The following is a 15,363-nucleotide window of genomic DNA, read 5'->3' as shown; positions in this document are numbered from 1 at the left end:
TTGTTCCTCTGCTTACCTGTTCGGTATCGGTGCCCCTCTGCCCATCCCCACTAGAATGTAAGACTTGCAAGGGTAGGATGTTATATTTTCATGTTTCTATTTACAGCTTAAAATATACTAACTCCTTGGTAGGATTTGTTAAATAAAGGGATGGCTGAGGCAAGGATGTCAAGGGCATGGGCAGAGCTTCTAGGCCGAGCCAGACCAGAGAAGGGCTATGAAGCTGGAGGCCAGTAGAGGAGAGTCCCTAGAGACAGAATGCACCATAGCTTGGGAACTTACGGAAGGGAGCCTGAGGAAACTCCTGAACAGCAATGAGGCCTCAGATGGAGGAGACTTTTGGGTTATGAGCTGACTGCAGAAGCGTTCGGAGAATCGAGTCAACATACAGGACTTGGCCCACAGAGGTGTGAGCCTGGGAAGTGAATGAGAGACAACAGAGCTGCCCCCCCAGAAGCATGGCCATGGGCTGGACGCTTTCCCAGAGCTTCCTCACTGGCAGGAAGGCAGGGTTTATCTGTGTGGTGGGATCTCTCTGTCCCTTAGATGGTTAATGGTCCCCTTCCAGTTCACGGTGCAGTGGTACCTCACCACCAGACTGTGTAGACAAACACTTGGATGCAAGCCTGGAGGCATCACGGCATGCCGGGGCAGGGCTGATGGCGGCTGTCTCATAAACCAGGACTGGTGCACATAAAGCCCTTGGAACAGTGCCTGGTGCACAGTAAGCGCTAGGGAGTGTCTCCTTGTATTGGTGTTGTCAGCTGGCCCTGAAATGGAATTTACAATATTGCAATGTTAACATATATTTGGGTTGCTTCTTAAGGACTAGTGGACTGAAATGGAGTCCCTGAAGTATCCCCAAACAGGTTACTGCCTACCAGAGTGGAAGGGTGTGGTCAGGGCTGCCGTGGAAATTCGGGGCCGCCAATGGTTCCCAACTGTTGGCACTCCCTGGAGGCACAACTCACTCCTGTGGACAGAATGTCACGTTCATCTGTGGCCCTGGGGTCAGAGAGAGTTTGTACAGAGAAGCAGAACGTAGACATTTCTTTCTGCAGTGGGAGCATGCACATGTCTTGGAACAGTGGGATGGGTTTGTAGTTGTCGTATTTTGTTTTTTTTTTTTAATGGAGAGGCTGATGACTAGTTCACAGGCATTACCTCCTGTGTTTGGGGTTTGTTGCCTTTGACGTGGAAGCTGCAATCCTGATACACCAGGAACGAGAATGGCAACTTCAAGCCTCAAAGAACTCTTGGTTCCAACCACAGACAGGGGTGTTTGACTAGCCAATCCGAGCAGTTATGTGCTTTTCTAGATGTTGGCTGTTTCCTTATCCACCCTAGATGGAAAGAATGGTTGGGCCTCTTAATCTGGTCGGCATTTGTTGGCAGGATTTCAGATAGAGTCTAACATAACTGATGAAAATTGCTGGATTTGTATTTCAAGAAAGGAGGTGGAAATGGAGTGCTATTTTTTGGATTTGCCTAAAAACATTTTTAGCAGGGCAATGCTTGAAATTGTTTTAAACTTATTGTAAAAGAACGGACCCAGAGAACCGTTACAACAAATGTTCAGCTTACCGAGTCATTGTAAGATGAACACCTTATTTGAGCCATCACTGAGGCTAAGAAATAGGACTTTGCCCCCCATTCCAGAAACCCTTCCATATTCTCCATCTCAATCACAGGCCCTCACTCCCCCAAAGGTAATCATTATCCAGACTTTTACAGTCATCCTCTTGTTTCTGTAGCTTTGTCTCTCACATGTACATTCCTAGATACTATATTTACTTTTACTCATTTATTAATTTGATCTGTCTTTAAAAAATTTTTTTAAATGTTTATTTATTTTTGAGAGAGAGAGAGAGAGAGAGAGAAAGAATGAGTGGGGGAGGGGCAGAAAGAAGGGGGAGACACAGGATCTGAAGCAGGCTCCAGGCTCTGCACTGTCAGCACAGAGCCTGACGTGGGGCTGGAACTCATGGACTGCAAGATCACAACCTGAGCTGAAGTCAGATGCTTAACTGACTGAGCCACCCACGCACCTCATGATCTGTCTTTTAATTATAAGTTCCTTTCCATTCCTTGCTTTTCTCTTAAAAATTATTCACATTTATGGGGGCACCTGGGTGGCTCAGTCGGTTAAGCATCCGACTTAGGCTCAGGTTATGATGTCACGGTTTGTGGGTTCCAGCCCCACGTCAGGCTCTGTGCTGACAGCTTGGAGCCTGGAGTCTGTTTCTAATTCTGAGTCTCCTTCTCCCTCTGCCCCTCCCCTGCTCACACTCTGTCTCTCTGTCTCTCAAAAATAAATAAATGTAAAAAAAATTAAAAAAAATTATTCACATTTATGGTGTAATTCACATACCATAAGTCACCTTTTAATGTTCACAATTCAGAAGTTTTTGGTATGTTCACAAGATTGTGTAACTATCACAACTAATTCCAGAGTATTGTCATCAAGCTGTTAAGAAATCTATACCCACTTCAGTCACTCTCCACCTGCCCTTCCCCCAAACCCTTGCCAAACCACTGATCTTTCCGTTTCTATTCATTCGCCTCTTCTGGATATTTCCTACGAATGCAATCATATGAAATGTGACCTTTAGTGGCTGACTTCCTTTACTTGGCAGATTGTTTTCAAGATTCATCAGTCTTGTATGGCCTAGATCGTGGTGATGGTTTCATGAATATGTACTTATCTCTAAACTCATCAGGTTGCATACATTAAATATATACAGCTTTTCGTATGTCAGTTACACCTTAATTAAGGGGTATAAGAAAAAAGATTCATCCATCTTGCAGCATGTAGCAGGACTTTGTTCCTTTTTATGGCCACATAGCACTCCATTGTATGTGGATACAATTTTGTCTATTCATTCATTAGTTAAGGAACGTTTGGGTGTTTCCACTTTTTGGATACTATCAAGGATGCAGCTATGAATGTTTGTGCGTACGTTTTGGTGTCACATATGCTTTCATTTGTCTTGGGTATATACCAAGGAGTGGAATTGCGGAGTCACGTGGTAACTCTATGATTAACTCTTTGAGGAACTGCTGAACCGTTTTCCAAAGTGGCTACCTTATTTTACATCCCTATCAGCAATATGTGAGGGTTCCAATTTCTCCACATTTTTGTCAACACTTTTTGGTTATAACCATCCTTATAGATCTGAAATGGTATCACATTGTGGTTTTGATTTGCATTTACCTAATGACTAATTATGTTGAGCACTTTTCATGCGCTTATCAGTTATTTGTACATCTTTGGAGAAATGTATGTTCATAGTCTTTGCCCATTTAAAAAAAAAGATTTGGGTGGCCATACGTTCCAATTGGCCTGTGACACTCTCAGTTTTGCCTATTGTAGTCATTTTCTTATTCTACTTTGAATTTATTTATTATTGAAGCACAGTTGAGGTCTCTACCCATTTTAAAATTAGGTTGTCTTTTTACAGTGAATTGTGAGGGTTCTTTATTTATACTTTTTTTTAGTGTTTATTTATTTTTGAGACAGAGAGAGACAGAGCGTGAGTGGGGGAGGGGCAGAAAGAGACACACACACACACACACACACACACAGAATCCCAAGCAGGCTCCAGGCTCTGAGCTGTCACCACAGAACCTGACACAGGGCTCAAACTCTCGAACTGTGAGATCATGATCTGAGCCGAAGTCGGACGCTTAACCAACTCAGCCACCCAGGCTCCCCCAGAGTTCTTTATTTATAGATGACCCCAATTTGTAATGGCTTGAGTTACAAGTTTTTGACTTTACGATGGTGCAAAAGCCACACACATTCAGTGGAAACTGTACTTCAGACATTGAATTTTGATCCTTTTCTGGGCTAGCAGGATGCACCACAATCCTCTCTCGTGATGCTGGGCAGTGGCCTGGAGCCTCAGCTCCCAGTCAGCCAGGTGGTCACAAGGGTAAACAACCGATACGCTTACACCATTCTATTTTTCACTTTCAGTACAGTGTTCAATAAATGACATCAGATATTCAACACTCTATTATAAAACGGGCTTCGTGTTAGGTGATTTTGCCCAACCGTAGGCTAATCTGAGTGTTCTGAACACATGTAAGGTAGGCGAGGCTAAGCTATGATGTCAGTGTCAAATCTAAGAACTCTTTGCTTCGCCCTAGATCCTGAATATTTGCCTCGATGTGTTATTTCCTAAAAACTTACAGTTTTATGTTCTATGTTAGGTCTATGATTCATTTTCAGTTAATTTTTAGTTTTTTTAAATGTTTATTCATTTCTGAGAGAGAGAGAGAGAGAGAGAGAGAGAGAGAGAGCATGAGTAGGGGAGGGGTGGAGAGAGAAATGGGCAGAGGATCCGAAGCAGGCTCCAGGCTCTGTGCTGACAGCAGCGAGCCTGATGTGGAGCTTGAATTCACGAACTGTGAGATCTTTTTTTTTTTTTAATGTTTTTCTTTATTTTTGAGACAGAGAGAGACAGAGCATGAGCAGGGGAGGGGCAGAGAGAGAGGGAGACACAGAATCCGAAGCAGGCTCCAGGCTCCGAGCTGTCAGCACAGAGCCCGACGCGGGGCTCGAACTCACGGACCGTGAGATCGTGACCTGAGCTGAAGTCGGTCGCCCAACCGACTGAGCCACCCAGGCGCCCCAGATCTTAACCAGGGCCAAGGTCGGACTCTCAACCGACTGAGACACCCAGGTGCCCTGAGTTAATTTTTATATAAGATAAGAGGGTTTTTTTTTTTCTTTCTCCCATGATGAATCCAGCACTATTTGTTGAAAGTTGAATTACTATATTGAAATGATGGTCTTGACTAGCCACACCACACCAGCCTAAAATACTTTTAATGCAATTTTTTTTCTAGTCATATAGTGATGGGAAAACAAACCACACCACATTTGGTATTTCGTGAGAAATCTTGAGATTCAGAGATTTCGTATTTGAGAGTCCTAATCTTGTCCCTTTGTTTGTTCTCTAATAAGTAGCCTTTTACGGTGGCTGCAGAGAGCTGGGAACATGTGGCAGCATGGGGATGCCTAATCCATATGTCTCAAGCCAAGTTTAGATAAAGAAGTAGGAGGAAGAGAAAAAAGAAAGACAAGAGAGGCCTTGCACTTTAGCTTTGAATCTATTACTTTTTACCTGGGTGACCTTGGACTGCCTTCCTGTCTGCCAATGGGAACGACGGGCTTTCTTTGCAGACTCCTTGTTGTGACATCTCACACATCAAGCTTCCGGCCTAGGCCTGGCTCCAGCACACCTCTGGTCCCCAGGGGAGAGGAGGACGTGCAAGGCTTTTTTCTTCTGGGAGTCCAACTCTCTTCCTGAGGCCGGAGGAGGTTGGACTACAGGCGTACGTAGAGCTGAGCAGGCGGCGAGTGGAGAGCTTGGCTTGGCCATGTTGGACAGAGGGATGAGGGTGCCATAACGTGCTCTCCGCCCTGCCCCCCACACCGCCCTCCCGCCCTCCCTGAGGCCGCAGAAAAGATCAATGACGTAAATGGATTAGGAAAAGCCTGCCTGGCCTCTTCCTGCTGTCACCCCACCTGGGGCTGGAGATTAGTGGGTGGCAGCTGTGTCAGGAGGACAGACATTTAAATGTCAGCTTTGGTCGAAAGGAGCCCTTCTAAGAAGAGAGGAAAAGAGAAGACCAGCCTCCTTCACCCCTCCTCCTGCGGGTCAGTCCCACGCTTCCCTGAGCCTGCACTTTTTCAAAACACAGGACTCGCCTTCCTTCCAGTGATTTTCACTCCTCAGGCAGGCGTCGTGATCATTACAGACAGGGCTGGTGCTGGCGCCACATCCGACTCGGCGTGTGGCAGGGGAAAAGCCATGAATCATGTAGTGGAGATTAAAAAAAAAATGCCGTTAACCTACTTTCCCAGACAGAGAGGAGAGCAGGCAGAGGATGCTACCTGGGCCAAGGGAGCTCTTTTCAACAGCACAGCCCAGCTCAGAGGGCGGTGCCATTCTCATGGATCATTTGTTCATTCATTCATTCATTCATTCGCCTAAGCTTTCATTTCGGAGTTTATTTCCTCATTCACTGATTCAGCCAGGCAGACTCGCAGGTCCCCCCAAAAAACATTTCTGTAGCTTCCTCTGTGTGCCTAGCCCTGCGCCCAGCCCCGGGGATGCAGGTGATGAAAACATGGTGCTGCCAGGCCGCAGAGGGGGCTGGGCTGTGCCTGGGCTGGAGCGGTGAGTACAGGCCCAGAGAGCTGGTGGACGTTGTGGGGACTCTGCCACACGCATGTCTCTGCAGGCATGAGCCCGGCCTCTGTGACCCTGGCCAGCGCCCTGCAGGTCAGGGGCGAAGCTCTGTCGGAGGAGGAAATCTGGTCCCTCTTGTACCTAGCTGCGGAGCGGCTCCTGGAAGACATTCATGAAGGTAAGAGGGTGTTTGGGCCACATGAATCGCAGGGAGTTGAACGCAAGGCTTCCCAAGCCATCTCTGACTGCTGCTTCTCAGATCTGTTATCAGTCCAAAGCATTAGATCAAGTAGTCAAATGACACCTGCCTATGGAGTTGCCCTGGGAAGGCAGGCCTGTCTCTCGGACCCATGGCATGCAGCAGAGTTGAAAAAAGGCCTTGCTTCTAGGGAGACAGTGGCTGCAGCTATATGGGCCTCTCCCAACACCTGGACGGTCTGAGCATAAGGGACAGGAGGCAGGGGGCTGCCCTGCTGACACTCCCATATTGTCTCCTGCCAGATGGTGTATCACCTGTGCCCCATCAGGGGCTAGAACCCACACACTAGGTGGTATAAAGAGCGGGAGGGAGGTTAATATAAAGAATTATTAAATTCCAACAGAAGAGTAATTGTAAGATATGGTTCCCCAGGACTGAGAGAAGTACCAGTGAGGGACAAACTTGGAAGGGAAGCCCCTTCCCCAGATCGGGGTTCAGATTTGCTGGAATTGCTGTGCTTGGAGCCCACGATGAAGGCGAACTTCGCTGCTTTGCGGGGCCAGAAGGGTCTGGCATTCACTGGACAAGCGAGGCACAGGAATCGCCACCAGGGGCGAGGGTGACCCTCTGGATGGAGGAGGGCAGCGGGGAGACATAACTTCCGGAGCTAGTGCTGCCAGGAGGCCTGGAGCCCGCGGCGTCTGTGCAGAAGCAGTGATCACTTGGGGCCGGGAGGTGCGTGCTGGACCACGGGGCCTATATCAGGGCAGAGCGTCACCAACTGTCCTCCCGCCGGCGCTCTGAGACCCGAAACAGCAGGAGGGCCCCGCCTCCCGCCATGTCTCTCTAGCGCCCTCTACTGAGAAAGCTGCATGTCGCACTCGCTGTAAGGGAGAGCTTGCTTCAGGGAGCAGGTATTGAAAGGTGAATTTGGAGCTGCGAAGCCTTACGTTAATAACTGGAACCAACGCTGAGTCCGCACACTCACATGTCAGCTCCGAAGTCACCCGCGAGACCGCAGCCGAGGCTCCCCACACATGAGTGAGACCACATGAGCAATCAGGCAGGTCCCAGTGTGGGAAGATAAAGGAGGCTGCTGTGCACCTCTACCTTCAGTTTCACCCTCCCCGTGATTCTTCACTCTCTCCTCCCTGCCCCTGGTGTCGGTTCCGGGATGGGGGAGGGGAGACTGATGAACCCCTACAGTACGCCCAGAAGACCAGCTGCCCTGGTCCCAGGCTTGGCTCCAAAGAACTCAGACTTGGGCTTATTTCCAAGTGGACCTCTGACCTTGAGACGCTTGGGGCACTGAGGAATTTGGATGCAGGTGGCTGGTTTCCTGGCCACCACTGTGGTCGCCCTTGGTAACACGTGGTCTTGTGCACGCATGTATCGGGGTTGTATCCACTTCATGTTTCCCTGGGCATTGCTCTCAGTCCATCCCAGGGGCACCTGCTGGTCGCAGTCCCACAACTGGCCCTCCGGACAGTGGTCATGTCTCTATACTCCCATCATGGCCTTGTTTTCAGATTCCGCGGACTATGTGGTCTGTCCCTGGTCAGCCCTGCTGTCTGCAGCCGGAAGTCTTTCTTTCCAGAACCACATTTCTCACATAGAGGCTGCTCCTTTCAAGGCCCCTGAACTGCTACAGGAACAGAGTGACGATGAACAGCCCGACGCATCTCAGGTAAGTTGTGGGGCATCTCTGTGGCACCTTTGGGCCTGTCCCGGGGAAAGGCCTGGTCCTAGGACCTTGGATCTGTCCTGGGGGTGGCATCCCCAGCTCCCAGTTTAGCCCCGAGGAACACTGAGGCAGAATGGATTTAAAGAATATTATTCCCAGGCTTTTTTTTTTTTTTTTTTTTTTTTGCCAGTCTTTTAGTTATTCGATGAAGACAGGTCACCTTCTCTGAGCTTCAATTTCTACACCTGTAAAACAGGGTTAATTTGACTTAATCTATCAGATTATTATAAATATTCAAAAAGAAGTGTTGGAAAAGTTGTGGGTACACGGTCTGAGCCATGGCTCATTTGCTACATGAGCCATGTAGCAAAACCCTAAAACGTCCCCAACCAGGAGTTGATCCTAAGGTAGGAGTAAAGACTGATTTAACTGCAGTAATGTTCATTGTTGTATTGTTGACATTAGTGATAAACTGGAAACAATGTCCAGTAAATAAGATAGCATTAAAATGAGGCTGTGGGGGCTTATTTAATGGCTTGAAAAGAACCTAAATATATGCATGTATAATGTGACCCTAGTTTAATAAACACACACACACACACACACAGGGGAGAGAGAGAGTTCTAAAAATATATACACCAAGATGCCTGCAGTGATTATTTCTGGGTGGCAACATCAGTGGTAATTTTAGTTTTTTCATGGACTTGTTTTGCTTCTGGATAGCAAAAGGTCTAGTAAACATTATATTCAATTTTTAAAAGAAGAAATTCTTTTTTTAAATGTTTATTTACTTTTTAAAAAAAATTTTTTTAACGTTTATTTATTTTTGAGACAGAGAGAGACACAGCATGAACAGGGGAGGGGCAGAGAGAGAGCGAGACACAGAATTGGAAGCAGGCTCCAGGCTCTGAGCCATCAGCCCAGAGCCTGACGCGGGGCTCAAACTCGCGGACCGCGAGATCGTGACCTGAGCTGAAGTCGGACACTTAACCAACTGAGCCACCCAGGCGCCCCAATGTTTATTTACTTTTGAGAGAGAGAGAGAAAGAGAGTAAGGAGGGCAGGGGCCGGGGGGGTGTGGGTGGGGACAGAGGATCCGAGGTGGGGTCTGCACTGTCAGCAGCGAGCCCCATGTGGGGCTCAAACTCATGAACCATGAGAGCATAACCTGAGCTGAAGTCGGATGCTTAACCGACTGAGCCACCCAGGCGCCCCCATAAGAAGAAAATCTAAGGAGAAAGTGGTGTAAGGCAGGCACACAGCACTCAGGGCATAGTGGCTCTTAATCAACGAGTTCTGCTTCTTCTTGCCATCCTTTCAGGAGAAAAGTACAGCCTGGAAATTCTGCCTCTCTTGGAAGGAGAAGGCGTCCTGGAACGGAGGCTGCTTTTCCTTCGGGCTCAGATAACGGGCTTGGTGGCTTCCAGGGTTGATTTATCTGGGCCCACGTGTCTCCAAGTCAGATCACAATAGCGAAAGCATCAAGTTCCCCATTGCAGTGGCCCTGACTCTGTCACCCACAGGCAGACACCCAGCACCCCGAGCCCCTCTACTCTTTCCTGCACTGACAGAATCTCAGGGATAAATCCCTGGACCCCTGTGTTAGATACAGATGTGGGTACCTCTCAGTCCCTCTGTTTGGGTCTCTCTGGTGGTGCCTCCTACAGTCTGGAGTCAGCTGACATGCCACAGCTGGAGCCAGGGGATCTTTCTTTTCTTTTCTTTTTTTTATAATTTTTTTTAACATTTTTATTTATTTTTGAGAGACAGAGCACAAGTGGGGGAGGGGCAGAGAAAGAATGAGACACAGAATCCAAAGCAGGCTCCAGGCTCCGAGCTGTCAGCACAGAGCCTGATGTGGGGCTCCAACTCACAAACTGTGGGATCATGACCTGAGCCCAAGTTGGACGCTTAACCGACTAAGCCACCCAGACACCCCAGGGGGATCTGACTTTCTGAGCAGCCACTAGAGGGGCGCATGCTGATGCACCCCAGAAATGCAGGGGACTTAGCTTCCTGGGGGGTGAATTGTGGCAAACTGGTGCTTAGTAGACCAGGTCACCTGGCCATTACCCCTCTTAACACATCTCTACCATTCAGTTCTGTTAATTGCTCTTCTCTTCCGTCCACTGCAGGCTCCTCTCTGCATCCAACTTGGCTCAGGTCCTGTGGGAGGTGAGGTGAGCAGTCAGGAAAGTGGTCTCAGCAGAGGCTGTGCTCACAATCCTCCCCCAGCTCTGGGCTCCGTCCTGAGCTTTGGAGGATGTATGCCGACTCCTCTCCTCAGACCAATATCCAGCTCTCCCAGCACACAGAGGCATTTTTCCCACTGCTTGGCGAGTTCCAGTGCAGGTGGAAGGTGTGCGCTGGTCTCTAACTATGAGTCACTCAAGCCACTATCACCCCATCCTGTGCTCATGGCAGACATCAACAATCGATCATGCTGTTCTTTCCCGTGGCACCAGGAGTCGCATTCAAAACTGTCACCACCCTTCTCCAGGCAGCATATACTAAGGGGCTGGATTTGGGATTTGGGAGGAAGCCTGTTGTCACTTTGGCCTTAGGCACCACCAAGGGTACTTAGAGCATTTGGAATCCAGGTCAGTTCCCCAGTGTGGACGGTGCCTCTGGCAGTGCTCAGGGCACGGCTTCAGCATCTGCTCTCAAGACCATTTCTCCAGAGGTGAGGATGAAATCTGTGAACTTGTCTGCAGGTGTCTAGTCACATTCCTCAGAGGGCTGGTTGATCAGGTTGGGGATATAAGGTCAGAGAGGCAATTGGCACGTGTGATACTGGACACATGCTCTTGACCTAGGGATGTCAGAAGCCAAAACCAAAGTCACTTGTACTTAACTGAGTGGATGGCTCAAATAAGCGTGTATTTTCCACATACTATGTTTTATGAATTCAGCGTGTCCCTTCTGAAGTTCTCAAAAGTCATTTCCCGTGATCCTAAGGGGAATGCGCCTTGTCAATTACAGTAGAAGCCCCACAACAATAACAGATTGACATTGATTGAAAACTTAGTATAATCCAGAAGCAACATAGCCAAGGCTCTGGTGCCTGGCTTTAGGTCTTCTTTGGGAAAGTTCCCAAAGTTTCCTTTGCATCGCCTCTTCTGTATAATGGAGACAATTAAAATACCAACCTCACAGGATGGTGGTGAGGACCGAATGAGTTCATGTAAGTAAAAGGCTTGGAGCAGAGCTTGGCATGTAAGTGTTCCACGTCCGATAATGATAAAAAATTTTCATGACCATTTGCAGGTTCTTTTTACTCAATCCTCATGAGTATTCAGGTAGAATACTCACTTTATTATTATTATTTTCTTTTTATTATTAAAACAATTTTTTAGTGTTTATTTTGAAAGCAGGAGAGACAGAGTGTGAGCGGGAGATGGGCAGAGAAAGGAGACCCAGAATCTGAAGCAGACTCCAGGCTCTGAGCTGTCAGCACAGAACCTGATGGGGGGCTCAAACCCATGAACCGGGAGAGCATGACCTGAGCCAAAGTCAGACACTTAACCGACTGAGCCACCCAGGTGCCCCAGAATCCTCATTTTGAAGATGAAGGAAGTGAGGGTGGAGAAGTCAGATAATGTTCTTCCATTTCATCTTGTTTTCTGACAGGTGATGCTTTTAAAGCAGGCTGTCCCAGGGGCGCCTGGGTGGCTCAGTCGGTTAAGCGGCCGACTTCGGCTCAGGTCATGATCTCACGGTCTGTGAGTTCAAGCCCCGCATTGGGCTCTGTGCTGACAGCTCAGAGCCTGGAGCCTGTTTCAGATTCTGTGTCTCCCTTTCTCTGACCCTCCCCCGTTCATGCTCTGTCTCTCTCTGTCTCAAAAATAAATAAACGTTAAAAAAAATTTTTTTAAAGCAGGCCGTCCCATAGTGTTTCACGTGCAGATGGTTTCAGCTATGCGCCATCAGAAAGCCTAAAGTGCAGCGGCTGGCACCACAGATAGAGTTATTATTTGCTTCACCAGGAGTCTTGGGATTGGTCGGCGGCTCAGTAAATGTCATCGAGGATCCAGGCTGTGTATTTACATTCTACCCTTTTTAGCTGCTGGTCTTTTTTCCGGTGCCTGTTGCCTCATGGTCCCAAGATGGCAGCTATGATCCATATACGTTGTCAGCATTCGAGGCAAAATTGAGGAAAAAGTAGGACCATGGACTGTGTTCTTATTGTCAGTAAAGCAAAAGCTTTCTCAAAAGCCCCTTAACAGACTCCCCTTGCGTCTCTTGCCAAAGTGGGGTGTCACGGTCACTGTGGTTTCAAGCCGCTAGAGTGGGAGATGGGAAGTTCACGGGAGTCGCAGATGGTGGGGGGGGGCTAGCTGGCCAACACTGTCTGCTGCATGTGGAAATGGAATTGTGATTTGTTTGCAGGACTATGGAATACCAGAGGTGACCGAAATCTAATCTTGTGCTTTTTCTCTTGAGCAGGTGCACGTCTATTCTTTAGGAATGACCCTCTACTGGTCAGCAGGCTATCATGTCCCACAAAATCAGGTCTGTAAACAAGTTACTCAAAGTCTTGCCAGGTCATGTCTTTGGATTTAATGAGCAGTTTTCTTCAGGACAGGGACCACTTCTCTTGAGCTCTGTGTCACCACTCCGTCCTCCTGGGTTCTAGGAAGGCATTGCCAATGGGTTACAGAAGTGCTCCCGCTGAGTTTAGAAACCACCGCAGAATGCTACTCAACATGGCCATCCAGGCAGCCACGATTTAGGGTTGGCAAGCAAAATAAGACTTATCCGCTCAGGGGAAGTGGCAAACGAGAGGATTTTATAGATGGCGAAGATGCAGATTTATAAAACAGGCTTTAAAGCAGCCGTTCCTGACGTGAGATGCTTTCCTGAAAAAGGGTTCTGTGCTCAATTGATTTGGGAAAATGCTCCCTCTATTACCTTCCTCTTCAAGATTTTGCAGAGTAATTTATTAAAGACTCCAAGAAAGCTTAAAGCATAGAAAAATTTTAAACTTTTATCACAGCACTGTATAAAACTTTTGACTACAGAGTATGTGTGTTTGTGTGTGTGTGCAAATTTTCATCTCACACTATAAGAATTTCTTAGACCAGGGTAACAAGAGCCAGAGAATTCTCCTCTTCCTTCTTTTCTTCTTTCCTTCTTTCCTTCCTTCCTTCCTTCCTTCCTTCCTTCCTTCCTTTTGTTCCTTCCTTCCTTCCTTCCTTCCTTCCTTCCTTCCTTCCTTCCCTCCTTCCCTCTTCTTTCCTCCCTCCCTTCCTTCCTCCCTCCCTCCCTTCCTTCCTTCTATCTCACCTTTGTCCCTCTAATTCAACATCCCAATGTTTCCTGGTGCTTTGTATTCTCATCCCTCCTCGTGTGATACCCTTCTTACCTTCCCACTCTACTCATGAGGTTAGATTCCACTTCTCAGCAGGGCATACCTGGAGCCCCAAATTGGGCTCTTACCTGTAGCTCTGGTTCCTCTCTGGAGCTCTTCCATAATCAGGGCCAGTTTCATGGGCGTGTGGCCTGTGTAATCGAATAATGCCCTGCGCTTACAAGGGCCCATGCTTGGTGTAATGCTCTGATGTCACCGTCTTGAAATTCTTAAAAGTTTTGAACAAGGGGCCCTGTGTTGTCATTTTCCCCTGGGCTCTGTCCTGCCCACAGTGCCCTTCTTTTCAGACATGCCATACTTACTATATACTGCTCCTTCTATCTGCGGTCCCTCCCCCCACTTTTCTCCTGGTTAACACCAGTGTGCTTTTGGAGATTTAGTTCAAGTTCTTTCCCCCAGCTCCTCGTTCCCTCCCCAGGTTGGGTTAGACCTTTTCCTCTGTGTTATCACCATATCTGTGCTTCCCAAGACTTGAGTCCTTATCTCTCTCTCTCTCTTTTTAATGTTTATTTATTTTTTAGAGAGAGAGAGAGAGAGAGATAGAGTGCAAAGCAAGAGAGGGGTAGAGAGAGAGAGAGGGAGACACAGAATCTGAAGCAGTCTCCAGGCTCTGAGTTGTCAGCACAGAGCCCGAAGCGGGGCTCAAACCTACAAACTGTGAGATCATGACCTGAACTGAAGTTGGATGCTTAATTGACTGACCACCCAGGCGTCCCAGTCCTTGTCTCTTTCGGTGACCATATTTCTCATCAGACTGTGAAGTCCTTGAAGACAGGGACTGTCTCCCACTTTGTCGTTCAGGCATTGGGATTTGCTGTATGAGTCCGGGATGCAGCATCCCTCTTACACATGGAGATGGGAATTCACAACTGATGCTCCATGGCAGGAAATGGTAGGGCAGCCCTTACCTCGAAAATGACTCACGGTATGGGTGAGCGGGACAAAAAGCCTGATTTTGAGTCTGAATTTGAGGACTTTCCCAATATAAATGGTGGCCACTTGAATGCACGAGGGAAATGCTTAAGCAAATATTTTTTCTTTTGCTTCATGGCTGCATGTGACATGAAGTTCAACCAGTGATCATTGACCTTGTGCTGACCATTGGAAATGCCCAAGGATGAAAAGGCACAGCCCTTATGTTTCTGGAGCTCACATTCTAGGGGAAAGGCCCAGTGAGATCCACCTAAATAATTTGAGAAGTAATTTGGCAGAAAGTAATTGAGGAAGTAATTTGAGAAGTAATTGCATTTGAGAAGTAATCGAGAAATAATTTGACAGGTTACCCAGGTGGGTGAGAGTTGAAGGCTGATCCCTGGTTTGATGTGTGTACTTGGCATGGGTGGATGCCCACTTTGTCAAGCACCTATTTTTCATAAGTATTCCAAGCACAGGTTTGTGCTCTCTGGGTACCAAAGAACATTCCAGACTAGAAAGCAGCAAACTTCACACAGCTGGCGTAGAGATCGTTGCTCTGCATTTTGTGGCCTTGGTGATATATCTTGTGTCCGTCCCCAAATGCTCCAGAAGGAGCAGGTGTCTGTCTAGTGGTAATGAGATCATCTGTTTCCATTAGTCCCCACCGCACACCCGACAAGGTATTGGACTCAGCTGTCCAGGCTTCTCATGCAGCCCCTCTTCTCTCCAGCCTCTGCAGCTCCGTGAGCCCTTGAGCTCCATTCTGCTGACCATGTGTGAAGACCAGCCTCGCAGGCGGCTCCCCTTGCAGTCAGTTCTGGAAGCTTGTCGGGTTCATTGGGAAGAAGTGGCCGTATACCCAACCTCTGCCGGTCTCCACGTTAGACGGCTGGCTGGCTTGGTTCTGGGCACCATCTCGGAGGTCAGTGTAGATCTGCGCTTCTCAACCCAGGAGCCACTAGCTAGGGGGAGCTATTGACATTTACATTAG

The 15,363-nt window shown here is 47.9% G+C and overlaps 1 protein-coding gene across 1 annotated transcript in view; it reads left to right on the top strand.

The window, feature by feature from the left end:
* Positions 1 to 6,166: 6,166 nt before the first annotated feature.
* The window catches only part of FRMPD2 (FERM and PDZ domain containing 2), an 81,467-nt gene continuing 72,270 nt past the window's right edge, over positions 6,167 to 15,363 (top strand). Inside the window, 4 exon segments of the mRNA XM_042960270.1 lie at positions 6,167 to 6,381; positions 7,932 to 8,089; positions 12,533 to 12,598; positions 15,103 to 15,294. Of these exon segments, the coding sequence (XP_042816204.1) occupies positions 6,258 to 6,381; positions 7,932 to 8,089; positions 12,533 to 12,598; positions 15,103 to 15,294 (540 nt within the window). The 5' untranslated portion in view covers positions 6,167 to 6,257.

Source organism: Panthera tigris, chromosome D2 (assembly GCF_018350195.1).
Source record: "Panthera tigris isolate Pti1 chromosome D2, P.tigris_Pti1_mat1.1, whole genome shotgun sequence".
In the NCBI taxonomy this organism is placed as follows: domain Eukaryota; kingdom Metazoa; phylum Chordata; class Mammalia; order Carnivora; family Felidae; genus Panthera; species Panthera tigris.
Note: the sequence above shows the minus strand (reverse complement) of the source record. Positions and strands in the feature narration are given on the sequence as shown.